This window comes from Lolium rigidum, chromosome 7 (genome assembly GCF_022539505.1).
Source record: "Lolium rigidum isolate FL_2022 chromosome 7, APGP_CSIRO_Lrig_0.1, whole genome shotgun sequence".
Classification (NCBI taxonomy): domain Eukaryota; kingdom Viridiplantae; phylum Streptophyta; class Magnoliopsida; order Poales; family Poaceae; genus Lolium; species Lolium rigidum.
In genome coordinates this window covers 172,352,757-172,377,528 of record NC_061514.1, presented here as the reverse complement: position 1 = coordinate 172,377,528, position 24,772 = coordinate 172,352,757, and the positions used below count along the sequence as shown (strand labels likewise).

General features: G+C 45.8%; 3 protein-coding genes and 1 pseudogene across 3 annotated transcripts; 2 read left to right on the top strand and 2 right to left on the bottom strand.

Moving 5' to 3' along the window:
• Positions 1–765: 765 nt before the first annotated feature.
• LOC124678057 (kinesin-like protein KIN-14N) lies at positions 766–5,349 on the top strand. The gene is made up of 16 exons (XM_047213995.1): positions 766–996; positions 1,435–1,579; positions 1,662–1,771; positions 1,862–1,981; positions 2,061–2,264; positions 2,365–2,574; positions 2,653–2,727; positions 3,083–3,229; positions 3,300–3,423; positions 3,530–3,639; positions 3,921–4,082; positions 4,174–4,373; positions 4,629–4,710; positions 4,785–4,889; positions 4,976–5,080; positions 5,182–5,349. Exons 1-16 carry the CDS (start codon positions 766–768, stop codon positions 5,347–5,349), a joined length of 2,298 nt encoding a protein of 765 aa, XP_047069951.1.
• A 360-nt stretch (positions 5,350–5,709) lies between these two features.
• On the bottom strand, positions 5,710–6,720 carry LOC124674005 (photosynthetic NDH subunit of lumenal location 3, chloroplastic-like). The gene is made up of 2 exons (XM_047210049.1): positions 6,377–6,720; positions 5,710–6,264 (listed from the first exon to the last, which is right to left on the bottom strand). Exons 1-2 carry the CDS (start codon positions 6,642–6,644, stop codon positions 5,870–5,872), a joined length of 663 nt encoding a protein of 220 aa, XP_047066005.1. The 5' UTR covers positions 6,645–6,720; the 3' UTR covers positions 5,710–5,869.
• Positions 6,721–8,345: 1,625 nt separating this feature from the next.
• On the top strand, positions 8,346–9,229 carry LOC124672282 (annotated as a pseudogene).
• Positions 9,230–12,981: 3,752 nt separating this feature from the next.
• Positions 12,982–13,691, bottom strand: LOC124670808 (mavicyanin-like). The gene is made up of 2 exons (XM_047207281.1): positions 13,529–13,691; positions 12,982–13,403 (listed from the first exon to the last, which is right to left on the bottom strand). The coding sequence occupies exons 1-2, from the start codon at positions 13,689–13,691 to the stop codon at positions 12,982–12,984; spliced, it is 585 nt and encodes a 194-aa protein (XP_047063237.1).
• Between the last annotated feature and the right edge of the window lie 11,081 nt (positions 13,692–24,772).

Sequence of the window (24,772 nt, the reverse complement as noted above, 5' to 3'; positions counted from 1 at the left end):
CCGCCTATAAGGCCAAGGGAAAACCCATGTCTGCCGCCCATCGGAGGGCACCACCACCTGGCGGAGGGGCCTCTCGTTAACTTCTTCGTCTTGCTGATCTTGCCGCCAGGCGACTGTTGCACCAAGCGACAGAGGAATGACGTGAGCTTCACCTCCAACGCGAAAAAAGGGGTCGCCACCGAGGGAGAAAGTCGCGCCACCACCACCATGCGGTGACCTCTGTCGGCGATGAGGAGATGAGGTGGGGAGGGGGAGGGCCTGTGTCACGTATGTGAGGCGGCGCGGGGGGCAGGAGGTGATTCACTTGGGGGTTCTGTCTTGTTAGACCCTTGTTGACTTGAGAGGCCACACATACAAGGAGAGCCTTACACACTATTTTTTTGTTATGCATTTCCTTACATGTAAGGCTGGGCATGCGGTTGGTGAACGGTGTGCTGTATAACTTTTTCAGAAATAGAAAAAAAGGACATTGAAAAGGGTTATTAATACATGCTAAAATGAAATGGCATGGTGGACCCATGTGCAAGAGAAACGAGGCTGGGCCGGCACTGAAGCGGAAGTGCTTGCCAAACGGATAGCCAGCACAAGGCGGCCCAGCGCATAAAAGCCACACCACACACACACAGGGGGAGCGTCGCATCGAAATTTCGAAACATTTCAAATCTCCCTCTGCTGCTGCTGCCCAACCCTTCTCTCTTTCCCCTTCCGCATCGGCCACGCTCCTCCTCCTCCCCGCGCCCCCGAACCCTAGATCCGCCACCAGCCATGGCCACGCGCGACCGCGCCGCCCGCCTCGGCACGCCCCGCCTCCTCAAGGAGAACGACGCCCAGTACGGCAAGCGCCAGCGCACCGCCGCGCCCGCGCGCCCGCCGCTACAGAACGCCCCCGCGCCGCCGCCGCCGCCCGCCGAGGCCCCCATCGAGTTCGCCGGCAGGGACGACGTCGACGCACTACTCAACGAGAAGATGAAGGGCAAGAACAAGATGGACTACAAGGTATCCATTTTTATTCCTTCCTTCTTCTATCGCGCTGACGGAACGAGTTCCTACTGTAGTAGATTTCTCGCGCTGTGGCTGGAACGGCCTCACCGTCCTGGTTAGTATTTCTCCCGTGGCCATTTCGTCCCGATCTGAGCCTTTCCGGTGGGCAAAAGATGGAATTGTGGATTTTAGCTTATCCAGAACCTGCCAACTCTAGTCTGCGCTCATGTGTATTCAGTCCCCGGGATTCTTGTTCCACCCCTTATATGCCATGCCCTTGTCCCGACGGTAACAAATACATAGTAAACTTTCACTATTTGGTAGTAAAACACACGTTCTTCTATCCCCCCTTGCCTTGCTGACGAGCTAGGACCATCCACTCTTCTTAACTGCCAATTACAAGTCCCTTAGACAGTGTTCTAACCAACATCTACCGCATGGCTGCTTCCACAGGGCAAGAGCGAGCAGATGATCGAGTACATCAAGAAGCTGCGAGCTTGCATCAAGTGGTTACTCGACAGGGAGGATGCCAACCTCGCCGAAATCGGGAAGCTCACCGGCCTAATCGACGCCGCAGAGAAGAATCATACTGAAGCAGGTAACGCCTTCTTCATCCGACACCATGCCAACTTTGCGCAATTTCTGATTGTGCTGACTGAACCCTTATGGCTGTCATCCAGTGGCTCAGCTGGAAAGCAAAATCCAAGAAACGGTGGCCATAAAGGAGGAGCTTCAGAGACAGTACGCCTCTCTAGAGGACAATCTTAAGAAGGTGGAAGCTGAGAAGATGGTGGGTGGCTTGTGCGTTTGGCTTATTCCTCTATAGCAACTGTTCATCACGCAGCAGCAGTCTGTAACCGCAAATTGTTTCAAACTGCAGGATTTGATTCGGTCTTATGGAGATGAAAAAGAGGCTAGGGTTGCTGCAGAGTCATCAAGAAATGAGCTCTCAGAAGAACTTAACAGAGTTAAGTTGGATCAGAAACGTCTAAATGATCAGGTATTGATCTTCTTCAGTATCTTCTCTCGTCCGTTTTTATATACACCTGTATGTTTTACCTGCATTCCATTTCGTCTAGATCAAGATGCTCCAAGATACTAACAAGAGGCTTCAGGAATACAACACTAGCTTGCAGCAATATAATTGCAATCTCCAAGCAGATGCAACAAAGAATGCTGAGACGATAGCAAAGCTGCAAAAGGAGAAGAATACCATGGTTGAAACAATGAATGGTTTGAAGGACCATGCTAACTCAGTAAAACTGCAACTGGATATAGCAAAGGTACTATTATAGTTCTGTCCATTCACTGCGTTTTTTTCATAATATCTCTTATTACATGCATCTGTTACATGTTGATAACCAACGCTGTCACTCCTTGCAGTCCTCGCAGAGTGAAGCTTTAAGGCAAAAGAATGATCTATTGAAGGAGGTTGATACTCTTAGATGTGAACTGCAGCAAGTAAGAGAGGACCGTGATCATAAAGCAGCTGAAATAAGTTCATTGTTGAGTGACTTGAGCGCACACAAGGAACTAACAGGAAAGACGTCAATGGAAATAGAGAATATCCTGACTAGATGTGGAGCCCTCGAGGTACCATTATATACCCTACTAAATGATTGAATCTGGACTATTTCAATTAAGTTGGCTAATTTGTTTTCAATGCTACAGGAAACTTGTTCAACTCAAAGTGAAAGGATAAGAACACTGGAAATTCAGCTCGCATCGGCTAATGAAAAGCTCAAGGTGGGTAGTTCTGTACTTTTACATAAGATGTTTGTTTCAGTTTGTCAAACTTCCTGTGCCCAACTTGCTATTTTTGGCTGCAAATTAGTGAATTAAGCTATAAATAAGCATGTAGGCCTACGAGGTTGAAGCTGTAGTTCGTTTTGTATCCCTGCCTGTTATTGAAATGATGAGTTAGCTTGTCGAATAGTTGCGTTGCACCTACAGGGATAATTCATCACTCATCACTATAGTTCCCTTGATTGTAATATTTGTAACAGATGTACATGCCTATCTTTATTCTTGAGTGTATTACAACTGTTTCAATGTACAATTTGTACATGGGTGTAATTGTTACGTTTTTTTCACTGTACAGCGATCTGATTTGACAACCATGGAGACAATGACCGAGTATGAGAACCAAAAGAGAATTTTGGAGGACCTGCAACTACGTCTTACGGAAGCTGAGCAAAAAATTGTGGATGGAGAGAATTTGCGCAAAAAGCTACATAACACTATACTTGTGAGGACTTATTCTCTTCAAGCCTCATAATCGTATAGAGTACGTTTGTTTCTAAGACTTTGTGTTGCAGGAACTTAAAGGAAATATCCGCGTCTTCTGCCGAGTACGACCTTTATTGTCAAATGAGTCAGGAGCAGTTTCTTATCCAAAGACTGGAGAAAATCTAGGCCGTGGTGTCGAATTGCTGCATAACAGTATGTTATATTTACTGCTTCTTTATAATCGTTTGTTTATGATAATTTGTGACTTATTTAGAGATATAAAATTACTTCTGATAATATCTTTATATTGCTTCTTTAGCACAAGCATATTCATTTGCGTTTGATAAAGTGTTTGACCATTCGGCATCCCAAGAAGACGTATTCACTGAAATTTCTCAATTGGTTCAAAGTGCTCTTGATGGCTATAAGGTACTTTTACTTGATGCTATATCTACTCTTGTATTTTTCAGAACTAAAATAGCAATCCAATCACATAAAAGATTGATGAAAAGTGAACAGTTCTAAAAGTGTTTTGTACTTCTGTTGTTTACTGTGCAGTTTATTTGACTGTCTTGGCGAAATATTTGCCTTTTAGTTGTTTTTTTCCTTGTATGGAATACAAGCTTGAATAAATCTGAAAACATTGTCGTTTTTGTATTCTCTGATTTGAGCGATCTGATTATACAACTAATTGATCTCAAATTATATAGGTATGTATATTTGCTTATGGCCAAACAGGATCTGGAAAGACACACACAATGATGGGCAATCCCGAGATCCATGATCTGAAAGGGTTAATACCTAGATCGCTCGAACAAATTTTTCAAACAAGTCAATGTCTTATTTCGCAAGGTTGGAAATATAAGATGCAGGTGCGTCCCTTTTAATTTGTTTATCTATCTGAACTAATGACGCGCCACGGTTTCTATGTTTGTCATCCTAATGCCAGCTTCTTACTTGTAGGCTTCCATGTTGGAAATCTATAATGAGACTATACGTGACTTGTTAGCGACCAATCGCACATCTGTTCAAGATGGTGCTGCTTCAAAGTATAATATCAAACATGATGCCAATGGTAATACACAAGTGTCTGAGCTCACAGTTGTTGATGTACGGAGTATCAACGAAGTTTCTTCTTTGCTCAAACGGGCTGCCCAAAGCAGGTTAAGTTTGATGTTCTTTTCAGATTCACTGAAACAATCGCTGATACTTTGTTATTTGTTGGTCAATCATAATTTGTGACAGCACATGCAAATTTGTTTTGCGCATGCAACTATTAGTTATGTTAGAAGCAGTATGCCATTGATCTAAACAAAATGTTTTTTCTGCAATAATTTGTGTGAACTCTCCAATGAAGTGTTTGATGGATATGGCCAAATTTCCTGTCATATGCATGAAATGTTCACTCTTGTTTGCAGGTCTGTTGGAAAAACACAGATGAATGAGGAATCATCCAGAAGTCACTGTGTCTTTACACTTCGAATATTTGGTGTAAATGAGGTACAGTAATTTTCAACTGATATAACTAGTTTATGCTTGACCCGTTTTCATCATTTGGACTATATTCTGTCCAGGGAACTGATCAACAAGTGCAAGGTGTTCTCAATCTAATTGATCTTGCCGGCAGTGAGCGGCTTAATAAAAGTGGCGCCACTGGGGATAGACTCAAGGAGACTCAGGTAATTTGCTATTCCTTCTCTATGTTCCTTTAAGGCGTACATTGGAAGATGCATAACAGGTGTTTGTTACCAACTTCAAATATTAGGCTATTAACAAGAGCTTGTCGTGCCTGGCTGATGTTATCTTCTCCATTGCTAAGAAGGATGAACACATTCCATTTAGAAACTCCAAATTAACGTATCTACTTCAGGTAACTCTCTAGCACATAAACAATACCTGTATTCTGATTATAAGTTCAGTACCATTGCTGTGCATTAGAAACCCCTCACCTGTTTTGTTCCCTGTACGCAGCCATGCTTGGGTGGAGACTCGAAGACACTAATGTTTGTGAATCTGTCCCCGGAAGCATCTTCCACGAGCGAGTCCATTTGCTCGCTTCGTTTTGCAGCCAGGGTAAACTCGTGCGAGATTGGCATCCCTCGCCGTCAGACCCAAGTGCGCAGCTTGTCACAAGGATAAATCGATGCCTTCAATTCATTGTGAAGTCGTATCTACACATGGGACACCCCCAGTAGTGTACTTCTGTGTTGTTTGTTTGTTGATTCGAGGGATGCAATCCATCATTTGCATCCCGTGGTGTGGGCAATTAGAGGTTGTATATTCTCAATTATTGAGTGCCCCTTTTTTTTTTTTCCGTTCTTGCTGATTGTATTAACGGTCAGGTGTGGAATGCTGGCCTTTCCATCTTTATGTAATCTGCATCAGCTTTGATGCTCTACCACAGTGTTGAGTTGTATAAGTAATTGAGCTTCTTGCTATAAATTGACATGTACTAACTGTGATTTATTAACGGGAACCTGCTTGATTGGTACCTGTACCTTCTGTTCAATGACTATCTGTATTGTATTTTTTTTTTGCCAGATCTGTTGCGAAAATATAACCAAATGTACAATACATCACTCATGACAGTAAAACTGGGGCTATATTTGATTAAGTTTGATGTAGAAGTTTCAGTTGTGTTGAGAAATCTCTGTCCTGCCTAGGCCATTCTCGTCATGACCTCCTGGAGGATGAGCTTGGTGTCAGCATAGCGGGATCCTATGTCTGCATCATCCTTGGTGGTGACTGCTGCCTGCAGCCTCTCGAAGCTGTCGAAGAGGCGGTTGGCGAGGTCGAGGAGCGGTGGCTTGGCATCAGCGTCGGCGGCCGTGATGAGCTTGTCGAAGTCGTAGTATATGAAGGTGGCCTTGAGCCGGAGGTACTTGTTGACGTAGTTGGAGGCCTCCTTGCCGAGCAGGTCCTCCAGTGCCAGGAGGTCGAAGGCGGAGCTGCGCAGCCGGTACGCGTGCGCCGCGAAGCTCGGCCCGATGTCCGCAATGTAGATGCCGTTCTTTATGAAGGATCGCGTGCCCGTCTCGCCGTTGTTGATCTCCTCTGCGCCAAATACATCGGCACCGGTTCAGTTCAGTTCAGCAATGGACACTTTGATATGATTGCATATATGATGGCGTTGGGTTGCTAGTACGGGAAGAGCAGTGAGGCTTACTGTTGCGGATCTTGGGCACCGGCAAGGGGAACTCGGTGAGCCACCAGCCGTTGTTGGCCGGCTCTGGGTCCTCGTCGGTGTCCGCGGCGCGGGCGGGCGCAGTGCGGAGCATGCCGGCGGCGGCGAGGCCAAGGCCCAGGCAGGCTGATCGCCTGCCCGACGACTCGGTGGCGTGGCATGTCACCACTCTTGATCTTGGCCTTGGTGAAGCACCGCCGGCAGTGATGGCGGCGGCGGCCTGGAGGCTTGAGAGGTAGGTGGTGGCCATGGGCGCCGTGGGAATGGATAGCGCGGGCAGCAGATGAAAGGCGAATGGTGTGCGTTACAACAGGATGGGAAAAGGTTCTGAAATTGTCATTTAGTTTTTCTTCTCGTGAATCTATTTTGGCATTGTATTATGTGTTTTTCGGGGATTTATCTTTGGTGCGCTGGATGGGACCATGTTAAATTCTGCCGATGTCCAATTACCTCCACAGATAAGCAAGAGCAGCAAAGCTACAACCATTCCTTCCTTTCTCAAAAAACAAAATACAGCCATTTTGCTTCTCTTAGAAAAAGAGCCATTTTCTCCATTAGCATCACGGCAGGCAAAGGGATGATCATTTAGTACTCAATAGTTTGGTAAACCGCTCGACGAGGGGCGGCTAGGGCGATCTATATCCCAGCCACTGCTGGTCCCACTCCCTTCACCTCTATCCCCTATCGTCCCCGGAGGAAGTCACTGGGTAAAGCCTGCGTGGTTGATGGCGGTGGGCTTTCATCTCCTCGCGTGGCGGGCGACGACGCGTGCCTTTCGTCGCCAGCGGTGAGATCTTCGGCTGCTGCAGATTGGGGGACCTAGTTTTCTTTCGCGACCTTGGCGACCGTTGTGGCCACGAGGGCGGCATGATGCCTGGTTCAGGGGTCACGGCACAAATAAGCCCCTCATCTCCACGTGGTGTGGGTGGTGGCGGTGGTGTCTGCTGAGATCTCCGAACTCTTGTTGGTAGCGGTGGCGTGGGGGCCGTCGCTCAGCCTAATAGGAAGCGGTCCTAGGGTTCATCTCGTGCCAAGACGGAGATATGCTTGATGCTTGTCCTCCTCGGTCTACCGGAGTATCGAGTTCCGGAAGGCTCCGGCGGCGAACTCCCTTTGACGCCTCATATCTGGACATTGTTGGATCGGATATGATTCGGTCGAGCGCACCCTTGTTCTTTTCCGACCGTTTGGTTTCAGGAGTGGGCGCCGCGAAGCCCTCCTATTTGTTGCCATCATGGACCATGTATTTTTTGTTCCATGGTGAAGTCATAGAGGTGAAGAATGTCATGAAAGTCAAGATCTAAGGATGGTTAGACTCGTTACGGTGTTTAGGAACTTGCTTGGTGATTCAAGATTTGTAGTAGCGACATGCAAGTGGGGACAACAACACATGAGAAGTTCAGAATCTTACAATTCAGGGGGAAAATCCAAGGTTTAGCTTTAGTAGGTTATAGCCGATAATATTTTTATTAAAGACATTATTTTGAGAGCGGATAATTTCTTTAGGAAGAAACCTAATATGTTGATTGGACGACCATGGCGTTTTCCAAAAAAAAATTCGTGGAGACGTCGCTTCTAGAGAACATGGATTTTAGGTGTTGTTTTGATAGTGTTTGTGTGGCTGCTTGAAACATTATAGCGAGATTGATTCTTTTTTAGACTTTTTATTTTTATTTTGATGTGTGCATCCCTACTATCATTAAGGTTTTTATATATTAAGGTGTTACGTTGTTACAGAGATTAAATATAATTAATATCTTCACGATATTATATTATTTTTTTATCAAAAGGATTGCAGGAGAAAAAAGTGTAGCTAGAGAACCGTACTGCCGTGAACCCAAGATTTTCTCCTCATTTACTGCTGTGCTTCTTCCAAAGGAGATGCATGGATGGGATGGCTCCTTGAGTTGAGCACCCACCTTGTTTGCTGCACTGCAGTCTGCAAGGGTCAATGCAGGCACCATCATCAGGTCAGGTCAGATATTCAGAAGCCAGATGCACCACAAATGGAACCAGCATACGTACCGCGACCGGCCGATCTGGCTCGGCAGCTGCACTGTTCTGCTCCCAGCAAAATCTGCACCGTCCTCTTGCTCGATCGGACGGCGCGCCATGTCTGACCAAAACGAGCTGTCGTCATACTCATACATAGGGAGGACCTCACGCCGCTGTTTTACTGTCAACACAAGCTGCGCTAGTCGGCAGCGGAGCAGTACATTCCACAACAGTGCCAGCCACCGCTCACCGGGGGAAGCAGCCATGCGGTGCTGCTACGTGGGGAAGGCCACCAAGATCTTCTTCGCCGTCGTGGCCGCGCTCGCCGTCGTCGGCCTCGTCGCCGCCTTCGCCACCGTCGTCCACCGCGCCAACTCCCGCCGCTCCGACTCCGGCCCCGCCTGCGCCGCCCGCCCCGGCGGCTGCCGGCCGGTCCCGCCCGAGCCCGTCGGCGAGCAGCCGTCACTGCCCTCCACCGCCGCCACCGCCACGCCCCCGCCGCCGCCGCAATATCCCACCTTTCCTGCCCCGGAGACCGCCTTCCCGCCGCCGCAGCAGCAGCCGCTGGCGCCCCCTCTGCAGCCGCCGCCGGCACCGATTGCGTCACCCTCGCCGGCCACATTCCCGTCACCGCCGCCCCCGGACGCCCTGGTGCCGCCGCCGCCAGCAATCGCGCCACCCTCGCCGGAATTCGCGTCACAGCCGCCTCCGGTCGCGCTGGTGCCGCCGCCGGCATTCGTGTCACAGCCGCCGCCGGTCGAGCTGGTGCCGCCGCCGCCGGCCGTGCTGCCTGCTCCGCCACAGGCGGCCCCGGCGGCGCCAAGCCCGTCGGCGTCTTGACGCATGTCGCCGGTTCTTGACTACCTTGATGACTCGATCTCAGAGCAGATTCAGGTCGAGGTGTACTGATTGATTCAGGTTCAGTTCACGGCGTGGAATTCTATCTTCCTTGCCGGATTAGATTCTTCTTCATACCTATCGCACATGTGGATTTCACCGATTCGCATCTTGATCTTGTAATTTAGATTCTTGTTCACTCTCGCCTCACATTTTTTTGTGTTCCTCCATAGAAATCAGTTCTTGTTGTCTTGAGTATCAGTTCTTGATGGAATCGGTGTTCTTATATCTGTGTGCCAATTGAATAGACCACCTTGGAGTTGGTCGCCGAGACAATTGACCACTTTGACTAGCGTTGACCTCCTTGCATCTTGGGCATCATTGCGAAGAAATGGTGCATTCATCACACATTTTACATCGTCCTGTGCTCCGCTCTTCTCCTTCCCAAGAAAGAATTTTCTTACTGAATAGTAGTGTACTCCATATGCACAGAACTTACTGATCACTGCCAGGTTCTTCTTCTCCAGAGGTCTAAACCTTTGTTGCTTCACTGACAAATACAACTCTGATGCACAGTAGCTACCTACCTTGCACTGAAAACAGATAAGCAGGCAGTGCGCACATGGTAGGGTGGAATCTTTTCTCCTTGTAAAGAGCAAAAAAACACGACACCAAATGCATTGTCTGTTTCCCAATGGTTTGTTTGTTCAGGTGGTTCTCTGCAGAGCTGCAAACACATGCCCACATGTTGACGTGTAAATCTATGTTCCTATGAGCAAACACCCATCTCATTGAACACACTCAGAAGACGACCTTTTTCTTCTAGCGATAAATTGCACATCAAAACTAAAATAACCTTGCCACCATGTTTCTCAAAGTGAATAATGCTTGCAGAACGGACAAATGTTTTCGTTGCATTTCATAAATCACATCGTCCACTTATTTTGTACGCACAGCATGCTCTGAATTCATAGTCATTTTAGCGGAACTTACTCACATTATACATTTAGCTAATAAAAAAAAATTGAACTATAATCTCATTATGCTTGAATAACTGGTATTTAGGATCCGTGCTGGCAGATCAAGGCCGACCTTTTCCTGGCCCTCGTTGGCCCATGAACAGGAGTACTCAGCCTAGGCTCGCCATATGCGCCTATTGGTCCAAGAAGTTTACCAGCAAGAAATCGAACGGGAAAATATCTTGTGATGTCACAGTTGACTTCACACGCTACCAAGATCCCACTCCAAAATTCAAATTTACAAGTGTCTAAAATTTTAATTTTTTTTTGAGTGCTTGCAAGATGTGTCTTCACAACCCAGGAATTTTTAGATTTAAATTTGAAATACATGTAGAAAAACAAAAAAAAGATAAATTGATATGGGAATTGTATTGTCTATTTATATTTAGTGTCAGCTTTTATCTTATTGCAACATATTCACGTTAGATTTATCTTTTTTTTTTGTTTCTTGGTGCGTATTTTGAAGTTTTTTATGGAAATCCTAGGGAAATCTTTTTTGGGAACAAAAAAGAGAGAGGAGAGAGAAAAAATTAATTTGGTAGGCGGAGTGGAAAGGTCAGGCTCACATCTTATGAACGGAGGAAGCAAAATGCAACAGTTAAGCGGAATCCTTAACACCTATTCACAACTCAAAGCCATAACCATAGGAGCCTAGTCTACAAGAGATTGATCCAACAGGAGGCACGAACACAACACTATCTAAAAACGTCCCACACTTCTGCCAGGAATAGATTAGAACCCGGGATCAAAGAAAGGGGATGAGTTCGCACCCACCTTCTCTCATATACATCTTTTCACCACTCACAATTATATTTGAACTTTTTAGTCACTTATAAATTTGAATTTTAAGAAGTGGTATCATGGTATCATATAGAGTGCAGTATCACTGGATCTCTTAGATGTTCTTTGACTTTTTGGAGGGCCGATCTAGGATTTTGCCGCTGGATGGCATGCTTTTATAGACACAATGTGTAAGACATTAGAACAATGAGTACAATTTATATTAATATTTGAAAAAATTACGTGCAAATAGTTTAAGGTTTAAATACAAAATGCTTTTATTCCTCACCAAAATGATTGCTATGGAAAGTTTGGTGAACTTTATAGAAAAAATTGATGAGTTTTGACCCAAATTTTCATTTAACCCAAAAGTTTGCCTTACATATATTACAATACAAACAAACCACATGGACTTTGATACCATTTTGATGAAATTTAAGATGGCTGGAACCCACCGGTTGAGATGCCGAGTTTTTTTTTTCGAAATGGGGGATGTGCCCCAGCCTCTGCATCAAAGAGATGCATACGGCTGCTTTATTACCTTATTCAAGTCCAGTTTTAACCTTATTACAACTCAAGTCTCATGTCAAGTTGATCTGAAAATCAACCAACGCAAGAAACATAAAGCAAAAGACAAAGCGGCATCACAAAGTGATCCTATGATCAAGCCGCCACCCACACCGGCTGAAGAAATCCCGTGCTACCGTCTCCAGTCGGTTGCACCCATACTCCATGACATCCCGCTGCTCCTCGGACTCGGAGATAAGACCACATACGAATCCAGTGAATAACCATAGGGAGAACCTGCAAGAAAGGTTGTTTTGTCGGTTTGTTAAAAACAGTATCATTGCGCATATTCCAAATAGCCCAAAGAACAGCACGGACTCCCACCTAATTTGAACCAAATCCTTCTTGGCAATACCGCTTAACCAATTACCAAAGAGATTTGTAATGTTTTTTGGGGGGGCCAAACTGAAAGTCATAAAAATAATGCGCCATATGATTTTAGCTAAGGGACATTCAAAAAATAAGTGCTGGATAGATTCATCTTTGTCACAAAAAGCGCATTTCTTACTGCCTTGCCATTTACGCTTAGCGAGATTATCTTTTGTTAAAATAACTTTATGATGCAGGAACCACATAAAAATCTTGATTTTTAGTGGCACTTTTATCTTCCAAATATACTTTTTGAGGTACTTTGTGTCATCGTCTAACAAATCAAGGTACATTGATTTGACAGTAAAAGCACCCAAATTTGTAAGATTCCAAACGAAAACATCCTTAGCATCAGATAATTGAACATACATTAAACGATGCACTAGCTCTAACCAAAGCGCCCACTTGTTGGGTGTTAGAGTTCTCCGAAATGTTATCTGGAGTGGTTGATTTTGTGGTTGAGATGCCGAGTTGAGCCCATTTTGAGGTTTGTAGTTTGTGGTGCTGCTTATACTAAATATCAATAGACCATACAATTTGATTTTTGCAGTCGCGAATCTATTTCACATTCTGTCCTTGCCACTCCTGCAAATGAACGTTTACACAGTGTGTGGTACATCCCACTTCCGAAAGCAGAGCAAGGAAAAGCCTCTTACCCTGGTTTCTGAATCTGAACAGAGCAGTGAAGCTAACAAGCAAACACAGATATCTTACGTGTTCTAAACGGGTGCTCTGAATGAGAACAAGCAAGGTTAAACACGTAGTAGTACAAGCGATGTTTAAAGAATGTGAATTGTATTTATTTTTGGATAGAGACATACAACAAATAAATCGTAGATTACACAGATAATAGGAAGGAACATGCAGGGAAGGCAATGTGGATGCCAGTGCCACTGCCAGCCAGAGAGGACACTAGAATAGCAAAGAACAAAAATTCTCAAATGTATCGACATGATTCATCAGACTTAAGCACCCCAAAATTAAGCCTTTGTACCGATGGATCGCTGCTCAGGTAACTCCTCACATGGCGAGCGCCACGGCCATGCCCATGGCGATGGCCACGGCGGCCTTGGCACCGATGGTGGCGGCGCTGGATGGCGTACTGCCGGTTGGCGCGGACACGTTGGGCTGCTGCTCGTCGGTGGAAGATTCCACAGGGGCCGGCGCAGGCGCCGGGGCGGCGACAGGGGCGACGCTCCTCTGGCCCCTGGGCTTGGCGGGGGTTGCGGGTGTTGCGGCGGCGGCGACGACGTTGACCGCGAGCTTCATGCCGGCGGCACAGTGGCCGGGGATGCCGCAGATGAAGTAGCGCTTGCCGGCGGTTGTGAGCTTGATGGTGGTCTTGCCACCGGTGTAGGTGGCGACTGCGCCGCTGGCCGAGCAGGCGTCGTAGCCGGCCTTGCTCACCTCCACGACGTCGTGCGATGACGAGTAATCGAACACTGTAATTGTTCAGTGGCAGCGTGGCCGGGACATTGTCAGACGACTGCAGGTTCTTGATAATCGCAGCCAACCGGCGGGCAAACAGCTGAGCTTAGCTGGAGAAGACAAGACAAGAGCTGCTTACCGAGGCTATCTTTCGTGGTGAACTTCTGCGCGCCGGACCAGGAGTCGTAGCCGCCGCTTGTGGTCCACTTCGTACCGGCGCCGCCTACCGGGTGATCCACCGCGGCGGCGAGCTGCGCAAGTGCTGCCACGGCCAGAACTGCGACGAGGACAGCCTTCACCATTGTCGTCGATCGAGCGAGCCCTCTTAGCTTACAATGCAGGTCGTCGCCGGCCGTTGAGGTGATCGAGTTCAGTTGAGTTTGAGACTGGGAATGGATCTGGGATGATTGTGGAGCTAGCTGGAGAGTTGGCGCTTATATAGACGGAGCTGCAGGGCGTACGCGTCGTCATGCCTGACATGGTTGACGGCCGCGCGCCGGACGGGAGGGGGTTGGTGGCTGGACGCGGCTGTTCCTTTGACCTGCAGCCAGCTAGCTATCTTCAACTGATCTCCATTATTATGCATTGCTGCAGCTTCCTTGCTCGCAGAAAAGAAATGGTAGCTCCGGGGCGCCATGTGCAAGTCCTGCGCAGTCGTGCTCGACAACTACGATTATCTGCCTATTCATGATCACATTGCATACTTTAGTCCGCCACCTTTTGTTAGTTGGGGATGTTTTGTTTACAGGTATCCACGTTATACGGGCGCGCGCGCGGTGCCAAAAGTTGAGCAGCCTACCTACTTGACGTGTTTTCATGGCGTCCACACCGACATTATATGCACTATCCCCAATTTCTTGGACGCTTACAACCCTCCGCGTTCCAAATAGGTTTACTATATTCTTTTACTTTTTCAATTTTCCTAATGATAATTGCTAAGTCACATAGTGGGTGGGATGTTTTATTTACATCTTAGGTGATTTCTGAAAATTACGACTTCAGTTTGCTGAAATGCAATTTGCGGTTTACAATATATTACTGTTATTCACTAAACTGATGCTGAATTATGTAGAACAATCTGTATTATGTATATACAAGAGGTTTCTTTTCTCTCCGCTCTCGTCCAATCCGCCTCTCTTCTAGGTTCCACCAGATCTAGGCTGGCCTGCCCCTCTCCTCCCTTCTCCGGCGTTTGCCGGTGTGGTGGTGGGTGGGGGGCCCCTCCCTAGTTATAGGAGTCCAGGTTTGTGGTTTTCGGCTAGATGCTGGTATCATGGAGCGTGTCACAGCCGTTGTCGAGCTGCTGCCGGTGGCTTCAGGTGTTTTTCTTCTAGGCGTTGGTGGCGGGGTGCTGCGAGCAGCCGGCGTGAGCGATGAAGACATCTTCGACAGTAAGCTCGCGCCCGTCGTGCGGGCTCATCTTTGTCGATCAAGATCCCAAGCTCCTTCACTCTTGTAATGGTGACGTTGAAGGGAGTGAGCTTGTCATGGAATGGTTGCTGGGTGGCGGGTCAGCGTTAGGGGAGCTCCAAAGCTTCTCGTGGGAGGTCATCCGCGACAACCCCTTCTTGCCTGATGCCTTTGATTGTCGAAGGGCGGCCCCTCCACCCTTTGTCGCCGATGACGGTTTCTTTCGACCGGCGAATGCAGGTTTTCTTCAACCTCTAGGCTGTCGTGCGACCAAGGAGGCCTCTTTGCTCCATCACAATAAGCTCTTGGAGCTCCGTCCCAAGTGGTAGCGTCCCTGGCGACGATGTTCTAGGCTGTGATGAGATGCGGCGGTGCGGTGGACATGGAGCTGGATCCGATTGCATTCTCAGTTTTAGATCTAGGGTCCTTCATGCAAAATGTGAGGACTTGGTTGTAATTTCTGATTTTTCTTCTTGCGTGTATTGTAAGTTGTAGCTCCACCGCTTTTAATTAACAGAGCTTCTCGATTCTTCAGGACCAACCCCTGTTCAAAAAAAAAAAAGAAGTTTCACCCACCCTAGAAAAAAATCAGCTGTAGAGAAATTTTAAAAATAAAGAAACCAGGAGAGCATTTAAAAATGGTAAATCACAAAGTATATTTGTATAATCAGATGATCCACACAAAATTAAAAAAAATCATATGTACTCCAGATAGACTAGGAAATTAGAGAGCATTTACAACAATTTCTGATTTTTTGCATGGATGTTTCTTAGTAATATTTCCCCCCTTTTCTCTAACCCATTCAACTGTATAATACTAGAATTTTATTTTTCATTAGAAATTCGCCCCCTCTCTAATTTCCTTTTCACCTTTCTATTCATTTTTACCGATTTATCGAATATTTTAAATTTTTTCCCCAAAATTTTGTGTTAACTATGCTGCCATTTGTGTGAAGCCATTCACACGTCTATTATTATTCGTTTTACTGGTTTGTCTATTGTGTAATACTGTAATGTTCCCGTTCTTGTGTTAACTATCCTACCACTTGTCCGAAGCCAGTCTCATGTCATCCTTCGGTTCCAACTGCGTTAGGTGTAGAAATGGACAAAAGTTATTCTGTTAAAAAATGATAATTCATTTAATTTGTTATTTTCCGTTAGGTACCAAAGTTGAACTCTGTTTTTTCAGACTATAGTCGAAGGACCAAAAAAATATTTTTTTCTCGATGCTGGTACTCGTGTTTCCGGAGGAACAGCTATCACACTAGTTTCCAAAAGGAGCCTGAAAATAAAAGATGAACAAGCTAGCGGTGTAAAGTCAAGTTATTAATCAGTCCTGAATGCATAAGCACCAAAATCAGTGGCACAAATGATGCGTGGGCACATGGTGGTGCATTGCATTGCCCTGTGAAGTGTCAACTCCGGGAGGTGGTAGGGCTTGGCTCTTGCGGGGAAGGGAAGATTCCTGTCTAGATCGACCGAGAGTGTGCAATGAGAAAATTGTGCTGTGGATTCATGCGTCACTATACTATAGTTTTGTTTATCATCGTGTATGGTGGGAGTAGTTACCCGCACCTAACCTAATAAGTTTGTCAGAACGGTAAGATGTACAACGGCTTGAACTTGAGTTCGAGTAAAGCTTCCCACTAACAAATTAACAATCTGTTCGAGTATGTTATACACATCTACCTATCCTGTTATACCTACTACCGGACTAGGAGAGTTGACCTGCGACGATGAGTCATTGAGCAACGGCTATGTGTAAATTTCTGAGCTCAAAGGTTAGTTTCTTTTGGTAAACGATGCTTGACGAAAAAAGTGAAATCTTAGGCTAATATCTGATGTATTGTTTTTCTCTCCCAAAATGAGAGCATACGCCCCAGCCTCTGCTCAGAATGATGTATTCTGATGCACACGGCCTTTGTATTGTTGCAGAGTTCAAAATATATCAGTTATACAGCTCATGGATCGCTTAAAGTTAGAGTAAAACCAAGCCATCTATCTAAAAAGAGAGAAAGGAAAGAAAGTCATATAGGCATCTTTACTTCATTTAGAATGAACCCAATCACCCTGGCTGAAGATAGGCCAAATGACCGTCATCAAACGATTGAAGCCAGTATCCATAGATGCTCTGTTCGAGGGTCTGCCTTTTTGTATCATCGACACTGCTCCCGCTGTGTCTATGAAGTCACCGTCATTGCTCGTAGATGCCGAAGTTGCAACTGATGTTGATTCGCTCTGGCAATTGCGGGTGGTGGTGGCAGGTGAATTTCACTCCTTGGCCCCTGCACGTACCCCCTGTTTGCTGCTTGCGTGTTGGTGTTTTCCGCGTATCTGCGCAGAGTTTGAAAAGTTCGATAGTGCTTTTGAAGATGACCCGACTGTCTCTTTCCCTCATTATCGAGGCAGAAGTGCATCTGGCATGGCCCGTTCAACAAATCTTTGGGTGACATGTTGTACGGCTTTGGGAATCTAGGCTGGTTATTTTGCCTGCTGGAACTCGGTGCATCTCTATGATCGTTGCGCTGATCGTTGTTCCGTTGGTAATCATCCCGATGATTTCCTCCAATATTTCCTCGGAAGCGAGCCGCCACTTGGCTGGGACCGTCATAATCTGTGAAGTGTCAAAATCGTCGCCTATTTTGATTGTTATTTCTGTTGCGATCCTCCTCGGGTGACCTCTGCCGTTTGTTATGAACAACATCTTCCTCGAAAGCACAGCGATTCTCTATCTTCATAAGGGCAGCTATTGTTCTTGGGTTGGATCTTCCCAAATCCTCGATTAGATCTCTTCTTCGGATTCCTGCAATAAACGCGTCGATTGCTCTTTCATCTGACACGTTCTGAGCCGAGTTTTTTTATGATGCTCCACCTCTGGATGTACATCCTCATTGATTCATCCGACTTCTGCCTGCAAATCCTTAGCTGCTCTATTGATGCAGGTTTTTTTGCACGTGAAACAGAAATTCCTTACGAACAAGTTCTCGAAAGCCTCCCAGCTGTCGATGGATCCTTCCGGTAGCTTCTTCATCCAGGATCTAGCGGCTCCGCTAAGGTGGACTTGAATGCTTTGCATGGCCTGCCCTGGTTCCGCCCATCAGCTTCACTGTCTCTAAGTAATCAACTAGCCAATCCTCAGGATCTTGCAATCCGTCAATTTTTTTGTAGCTTTCAGGTATCTTGAAGCTAGAAGGTACTTTAGTGTTACGAACTCGCCGGGTGAAGCAAGTGAGTCCGCATAAATCCTCCTCACTAACTTCCAGTGAATACCGACGCTCTCGTGTTCTGTTTTCGCGGTCCCTCTCCTGTCGTGCTCTGTTGACTCGTGCTTGCGTCACCGTGTTGCTTGCGTCTCCTTCTCATGGAGGATATCGTGCCACCACCGTAGTGGGTCGAGAACTATTTTTCCTTGGACTATTTTTTCGTGGAGTACTTTCAGGTTGCGGTGTACTCGAACCTGCTATTGCTGTCCCCATAACGCCGACTCCTGCCATAGCCATATGGTACAATGCTTTTCTGGGATCTCCCGGAGGTGGTTTAGATGCCAATATGAAGGTATGTGTCGCCATATATCCTGCTTCTAGTGTTTTTGGGATGATGTGCCCTCTCATGTCTATCGACATAAAGGACATGTCGAGGTTTTGGACCAGGTTTTCCCGTTCGTGCTCGGGCACATTTGCCAATCGAGATCTTCCTCTTGCACGGGCCTCTCTATGACTATCTCCCGAAGTTCCTGATTGTGCACTCAGGTTGGCCCTGCGCGCACTTGACGCAGAAGCTGCAGCTCTTCTTTCATCGAGTAACTTTTTGTTTTGTTTTTATAGCTCTCGTCCAGCACGAGCGAGTTTATATTGATATGCGGTGTAGGCGTGGTGGTCATCGGCTCTGTACCGTTCATGGCTCTCTGCGCTCTATCCCAAGCCGCTTGCGGCAGCTGTATTTTCTCTCGCGGCGTGGCCCCGATGTATTTGTTTCCTGTTCCACGCGTAAGATCTACGGGATCGGTGTATGGATTTCCCAAATCATCGAAAGCCTCCGACGCTTCGTCCTCTTGGCGGCTTGATTCCTCGATTGCGCAGACTTGATGATATATTGTAGTTTTGTTGTCATCATCTTTAGGATCGGTGACACCATCGTATAGATCGGCGAAGACCTCCCTAATAGAGGTAGATTTGTCGATGAAGTCGAAGTTGTTGAGGCCAGCATTGTCGATTCTTTCCGAGTTGCTATCCAGATCGGAATCTGTGAACGACCCGAAAGTCATGTCACCGAACAGATCGGCGAGTCCCCCCGCCGACGGCGGGCTTGGTGAAGCTTGGTGGCGAAACCTCCTCGTCGCCTGACTCGATCGATGATGTTGATGATCCCGAGAAATCGGAATCGGCCGCTAACGGTCCTGAAAAAATTGGTGCCACGAGACGATGCAATCCTTCTTTCCTGACGAGGAAGTGGAAACTCCCGAACGTCATCTTCGTCGACTCCTCCAGATCGGAATATGCATGCAACCGGGCGGGAGGGTGAGGAACATATTCTTCGAGATCAGGTTGGATCCGTTTACCTTCGTCCATCGCATTTCTTGCCGTTGATGATGTTGATGATGCCATCGAGATCACCTCCTTGCAGCCTCCAATCCGCACAGATGGCGCCAATTGACAAGGTATTAACTTTTCAATGCCTACAGATTGTAGATTTATGGTTTCGTAGAAAGTAGAGTGCAAGTAGATCTCGAAGGTTCAACCGAAAATGTGCTCGACTAAGAAACTAGGGTATATGTTGACAATAGATTCGATCCCTCCTCCTTCCCTCGGCTCCCCTTTATATAGGAGGAAGAGCTGATGGATTTCGTGTCGTACAAGCTACAAGCTCTGGGAAGTCGTCCGAGTCTTTCCCGTATGATTACATGATTCGTGATTCCTAATATAACTCTGTATTCCTTATCGAGGTTTGCCGGGCTTCTAGCCCTTGAAAGCTTCGAGTCATGGGCTTCCAGATAACCTCGGGTACCTTATTCGACAGGCCCATTCGGGATGCCTATATCATTCGCTGCTCCACAGATAGAATATATGACCACGTGTGAATAGAAGAAGTCGCTTTGTGTATAACCTGCAAACAGTTTGGTTTCTTCTGTATGTTAAAACCAATATCATTTCGGCAATTGCATATCGCCAAAATTATAGCACAAAATCCCACTCGAATTCGAGCTTTCATTGTTTTATCAATCCCATCAAGCCAATTTCTAAATATATTTGTAACATTGGCTGGAGGAGGGATGTTATATGTAAAGTGAACAACTCTCCAAACTTGACGCGTAAAAAGACATGAGATAAAAAGATGGTCAATAGTTTACTGTGAACTACAAAACACACACTTAGTACACCCATTCTAACGTATTTTTTCCAGATTATCTTTAGTAAGAAACTTTAAAAAAAAGCACATGAAGATATTTATCTTCAGTGGCACCATAAGTCTCCGAAGATATTTTTAAAGAAAAATCGTATGCCCATTCATCAAATCAACATAAACTGTTTGTGGTCAAGTTTCATCTAAACCTATCCGGTATTACCCCCATTAATTTTCTTACAAGGGTGTAACCACTTTTCTGATTTATCTCCCGTAAGAAGAAAAATTGAATCCAATATTCAGAGGTCTATTTGCTAGGACGTCACCTACTAGGACGGTCTTTACGCCTAACAATATTATAGAGAGTGGGATACTGGGATGCTAATGGGGAATCCCCGAGCCGCATCTCTTCGCAAAATCGAGTATTCGTGCCATCTCCTATGATAAAAAATCCCTGTTGGAAAAGCTCATCTTTACCCCCATAAGTTCCTTCTAGAAGGGAGAATCAGTTGGTTTTACTTGTACTTGCGAGATATTCTTACCTTGTAGGTACTTGTTATGTAGCAATTGCTGCTACATACCTTCCTCAGATAGAAGTTCAAAAGCCACTTACTTAATAGACATCTATTCTTACTATCAAGCACCTCAATACTGAGACTCCCTTGGTCTTTAGGTCGGCAAATTATGTTCCATTTTATTAGTCGATACTTCATTTTTGAGATCATCGCTTTACAAAAAAGAGCGATCTATAGAAGTCTAATCTTTTACGCACCCCTTTGGGTATTTTAAAGAAGGAAAAAAAAGGACATTGGTAGGCTGGTTATTACTGAATTTTTATAAGGACAAGTCGATCTCCATACGAGAGCAACTTTGCTAACCAAGATGTGATTTTTTCTTTCAAAATAATCCTCCACTGGCTTCCATTCAAAATGAACCGCCTACGTACTTGAATGACGGGGCTCCAACCTCACATCCAAAGATAGTGGGATAATCAGCCTCCGCCTCTTTAGCCTTGCTAAAACAAAAAATCTCGCTTTTGTGAAAGTTTATTTTTAAACCAGATAGTTGCTAAAAAAAAACTCAGAATCAACTTCATATTTACGGCCTTTAGAAGATCATGTTCCATGAACAAAATTGTATCGTCTGCATACTGCAAGATAGAAACCCCCCATTCACTAAATGAGGTACTATACCACCAATCTGACCATTTTCCTTTGCCCTTGCAATGATTATGACCACCAATCTGACAATGTGAAACAAAATAGGAGACAACTGATCCCGCCCCCCCGCCGAAGTCATTTCAGCGTTTGGAAATAATTACCAATGTCATCATTAACTCTAATCCCTACACTTACTTCTTGAACAAACCTCGCTACCCAATCACACCGCTGTGATGGGAAGCCTTTCATTCTTAAAGCTTGCTGCAGGAATGACCAATTAATTTTGTCATACGTTTTTTCAAAATCTATTTTAAAGAGTACTCGATCCATCTTCTTCCTATGAAGTTCATGGATATTGTCACGGATAATAACTACCCCTTCTAGTATATTTCTCCCAGGAATAAAAGCCGTCTGACTCGGTTTCATAACCTTGTGAGCAATCTCAGTTGCTCTATTAGTCCCAACTTTCCTAAATATCTTGAAACTAACATTTAGTAGATAAATCGGCCTATATTGCTTTATTCTACTTGCATCTTCCTTCTTACGTGAGAGTGTAATAATTCCAAAATGTAGACGATGTAATGGAAGCTCATTATTTTGCAACTGCAGAAATAACTCCATCAAATCTTTCCTAATAACCTCCCAATTTTTTTTTGATAGAACTCGATTGAAAATCCATCCGGTCATGGAGCTTTATTATGCTCCATGTGAGAAATAGCATTAAACACCTCTCTTCTTCTATGAACGTTTTTGTGAGAATAACTTTCTCCTCACCATTGAGGTGAGGTATATCATGGGAGATTTCCTCTCTCAAGCTAAAACAATTCGGCAAAGGCGCACCAAAGAGATTCTTATAGAACTCAGTGATGAAGACTTTGAGGTTCTCTTGATGACAAGGGATTAACTTGTCAATGCCTACGGATTGTAGACTAGTGTTTTGTTAGATGTAGAGGGCAAGTAGATCTCGAAGGTTTCAGCCGAAAAGTACTCGACGATGTAAAAACTAGGGTTTGAGAGACAATGATTCGATTCTTTCCACATCCCTCGACTCCCCCTTATATATGAGGTGGAGCCGAGGGTTTCGTATTGTACAAGTTACAGAGTCCAGGTAAGTTTCTAACTCTTCCCGCAAGATTACAAATAATGCTTCCTATTACAACTCTAGCTTTCCTTAACAATATCTTGGGCTTCCGAACCTTCTTATTCTTCGAGTAGTGGGCCTTCAGTAAACCCCGGGTACCATCGTCGGCAGGCCCATTGGGGATGCCTATGTCAGTAGCCCCCGAGATTTTGCTTGAATCGTAGAGTCAGGGAAAATCTCCACTGTTTATTTTTACTCGACAACTTAAACTTTTCTATATTTCTTCATATGAACTTCTATATTGTACAGGGATAATGGTAGTTGGGGCTAGTTCATCTGACGGATCAGGTACTAGTTAACTGCTCTAGTGGCAATCCGCAAAAACCTACTTCAAAATCACGTCCCCGGACATGATTTCGGGATACCGGTGTAAACTTCGACAGGTGCCGCTTAAGGTCTTACCATTCTGTCGAGTCCCAGTCATATTTATCGGGTACCTAACGCGTCCGTTAGGATTTTTATTCGTATCTGTTGATACGGATAAAAGTAGCAAACCGACGTCAGAGACGGCGCCACGCCTCGCAGAATGGATCTGGGGTCTTACCTTCGCAAAGTTTTGCGGCATTCAGAAATTGATCGCAACTTCGGCGTTCTGAGAATATATTGTCGAGTGCTTATTCGGCTGATGGAATAGCACATTTTATTGAGTCAAAGATGACTTATATTGCGTTCCCGATGGGAGTATATGCAGAGTTATTTATAACTCGAAATATACTCTTTTGCTCTTCTGCCTTTCTTTTTTATAATTTCATCGGGCACGCGAACAGCGTTCCCGATGGGAGTAGCCCCCGAGGCTACAGCCAAGGACTTGTGCTTGGTTGTAGGCTCCACGCTTTATGCCGCTATATTTTATTTCTCTCCCGAAGTTTTATAATTTCTCGGGTGCGCGAACAGTGCTCCCGATGGGAGTAGCCCCCGAGGCTATGAACAAATATTTGTATTTGATCATAGGCTCACGCCATTTCTATTTTGTCTTTCTTGATCTTTTCATTTTTTCAAAGTAGCCCCCGAGCATTTGACCAAAAACTTGTATTTGATCAAAGGCTCTCCAATATTTGTGCATGTCGCCTTTTTATGCAGCTATTGAGTCGAATTTTTCTCTCTGCCAAGGTGACGTTATTGCTGACGATAACCACGATTGCGAGTCCGAAAATCGCGAGAGGTTTTCTCCCGCTGCCTTGCGGGCCCAAAGTATCCATTATCTTGACACGTCGTGTAGGTGGGGGACACACGTCCTCCGCTTTTCCTGGCGCACGTACCGTAACTTCTCCAGTGTTAAAATACCTTTTTACCCTTGTTTCCACGTGGTTATCATCTGCCGCACATTTTTCCATCCAAAGGTCCGCCGCTTCGCCGCGCCTCTATATAAGATCTCCTTCTTCTTCCTCGAGCACTTCCGCTCGCGCCGTTCTCCTGCTCTCCTCTGCAAAACCTCCTCCTGCGCCCCATAACTTCCTAAGCTCATCTTCTCCAACCTGCATTCCTGCGCCATTGTTGATGCCACCGCGTCGGTTGACCAGGCACAACACGCCTGAATCATCAATGGCCGCCGCGGATCTGGGAAGCGCGGAGTGGGAAAGGTCCAAAATTTCCAGCCAAGACATCAATCTCTTGAAGAAGCTGGGGATTAGCAAGAAACCCAAGGCCATGTGCTTCCCTAGTGAAGAAAGCTACCCAACTCCTCCAATGGGGTATCGGGTAAGCTTCGTCGACCATCTCATTCGCGGTCTTTCCGCCCCTATTCATCCTTTCCTCCGTGGACTACTTTTTGTTTATGGTCTTCAACTGCACCATCTCACGCCCAACTCTATCCTCCATATCTCTATTTTTATCACCCTCTGTGAGGCCTTCCTTGGCGTCCAGCCTAACTGGGCGCTATGGAAGCGCATTTTCTTTTGTCGCCCCAATGGCTCTCCCAATTTCGCCTATAATATAGGCGGCGTTGTTATTTTTGTTCGCCCCACAGTCGATTACTTCGACGTCAAACTCCCTGACTCAGTTCAAGGGTGGCGCAAGAAGTGGTTGTATATTCAGGAGGAGAACCATGGATGTGCTGAAGACAACATCCCTCCTTTCGATGGTGCCGAGAAAATTCTTCGTCGCCGTTCTTGGGATGCAGAGGCTACCGAGGAAGAAAAAACTTCGACAGAGGCCCTGATGACTCGCATCCATGAGTTGCAAAATACTCGCGGCAAAGAGTTGTCAGGTATCCAAATTACAGCGTATTTTCTTAGGACCAGAGTGCAGCCTCTTCAGGCTCGCAAGAACCCTCTCTGGAAGTATGCTGGCGAGGAAGACGCAGATCGGTTGTCGGTGGATTTGGAGGTCAAGG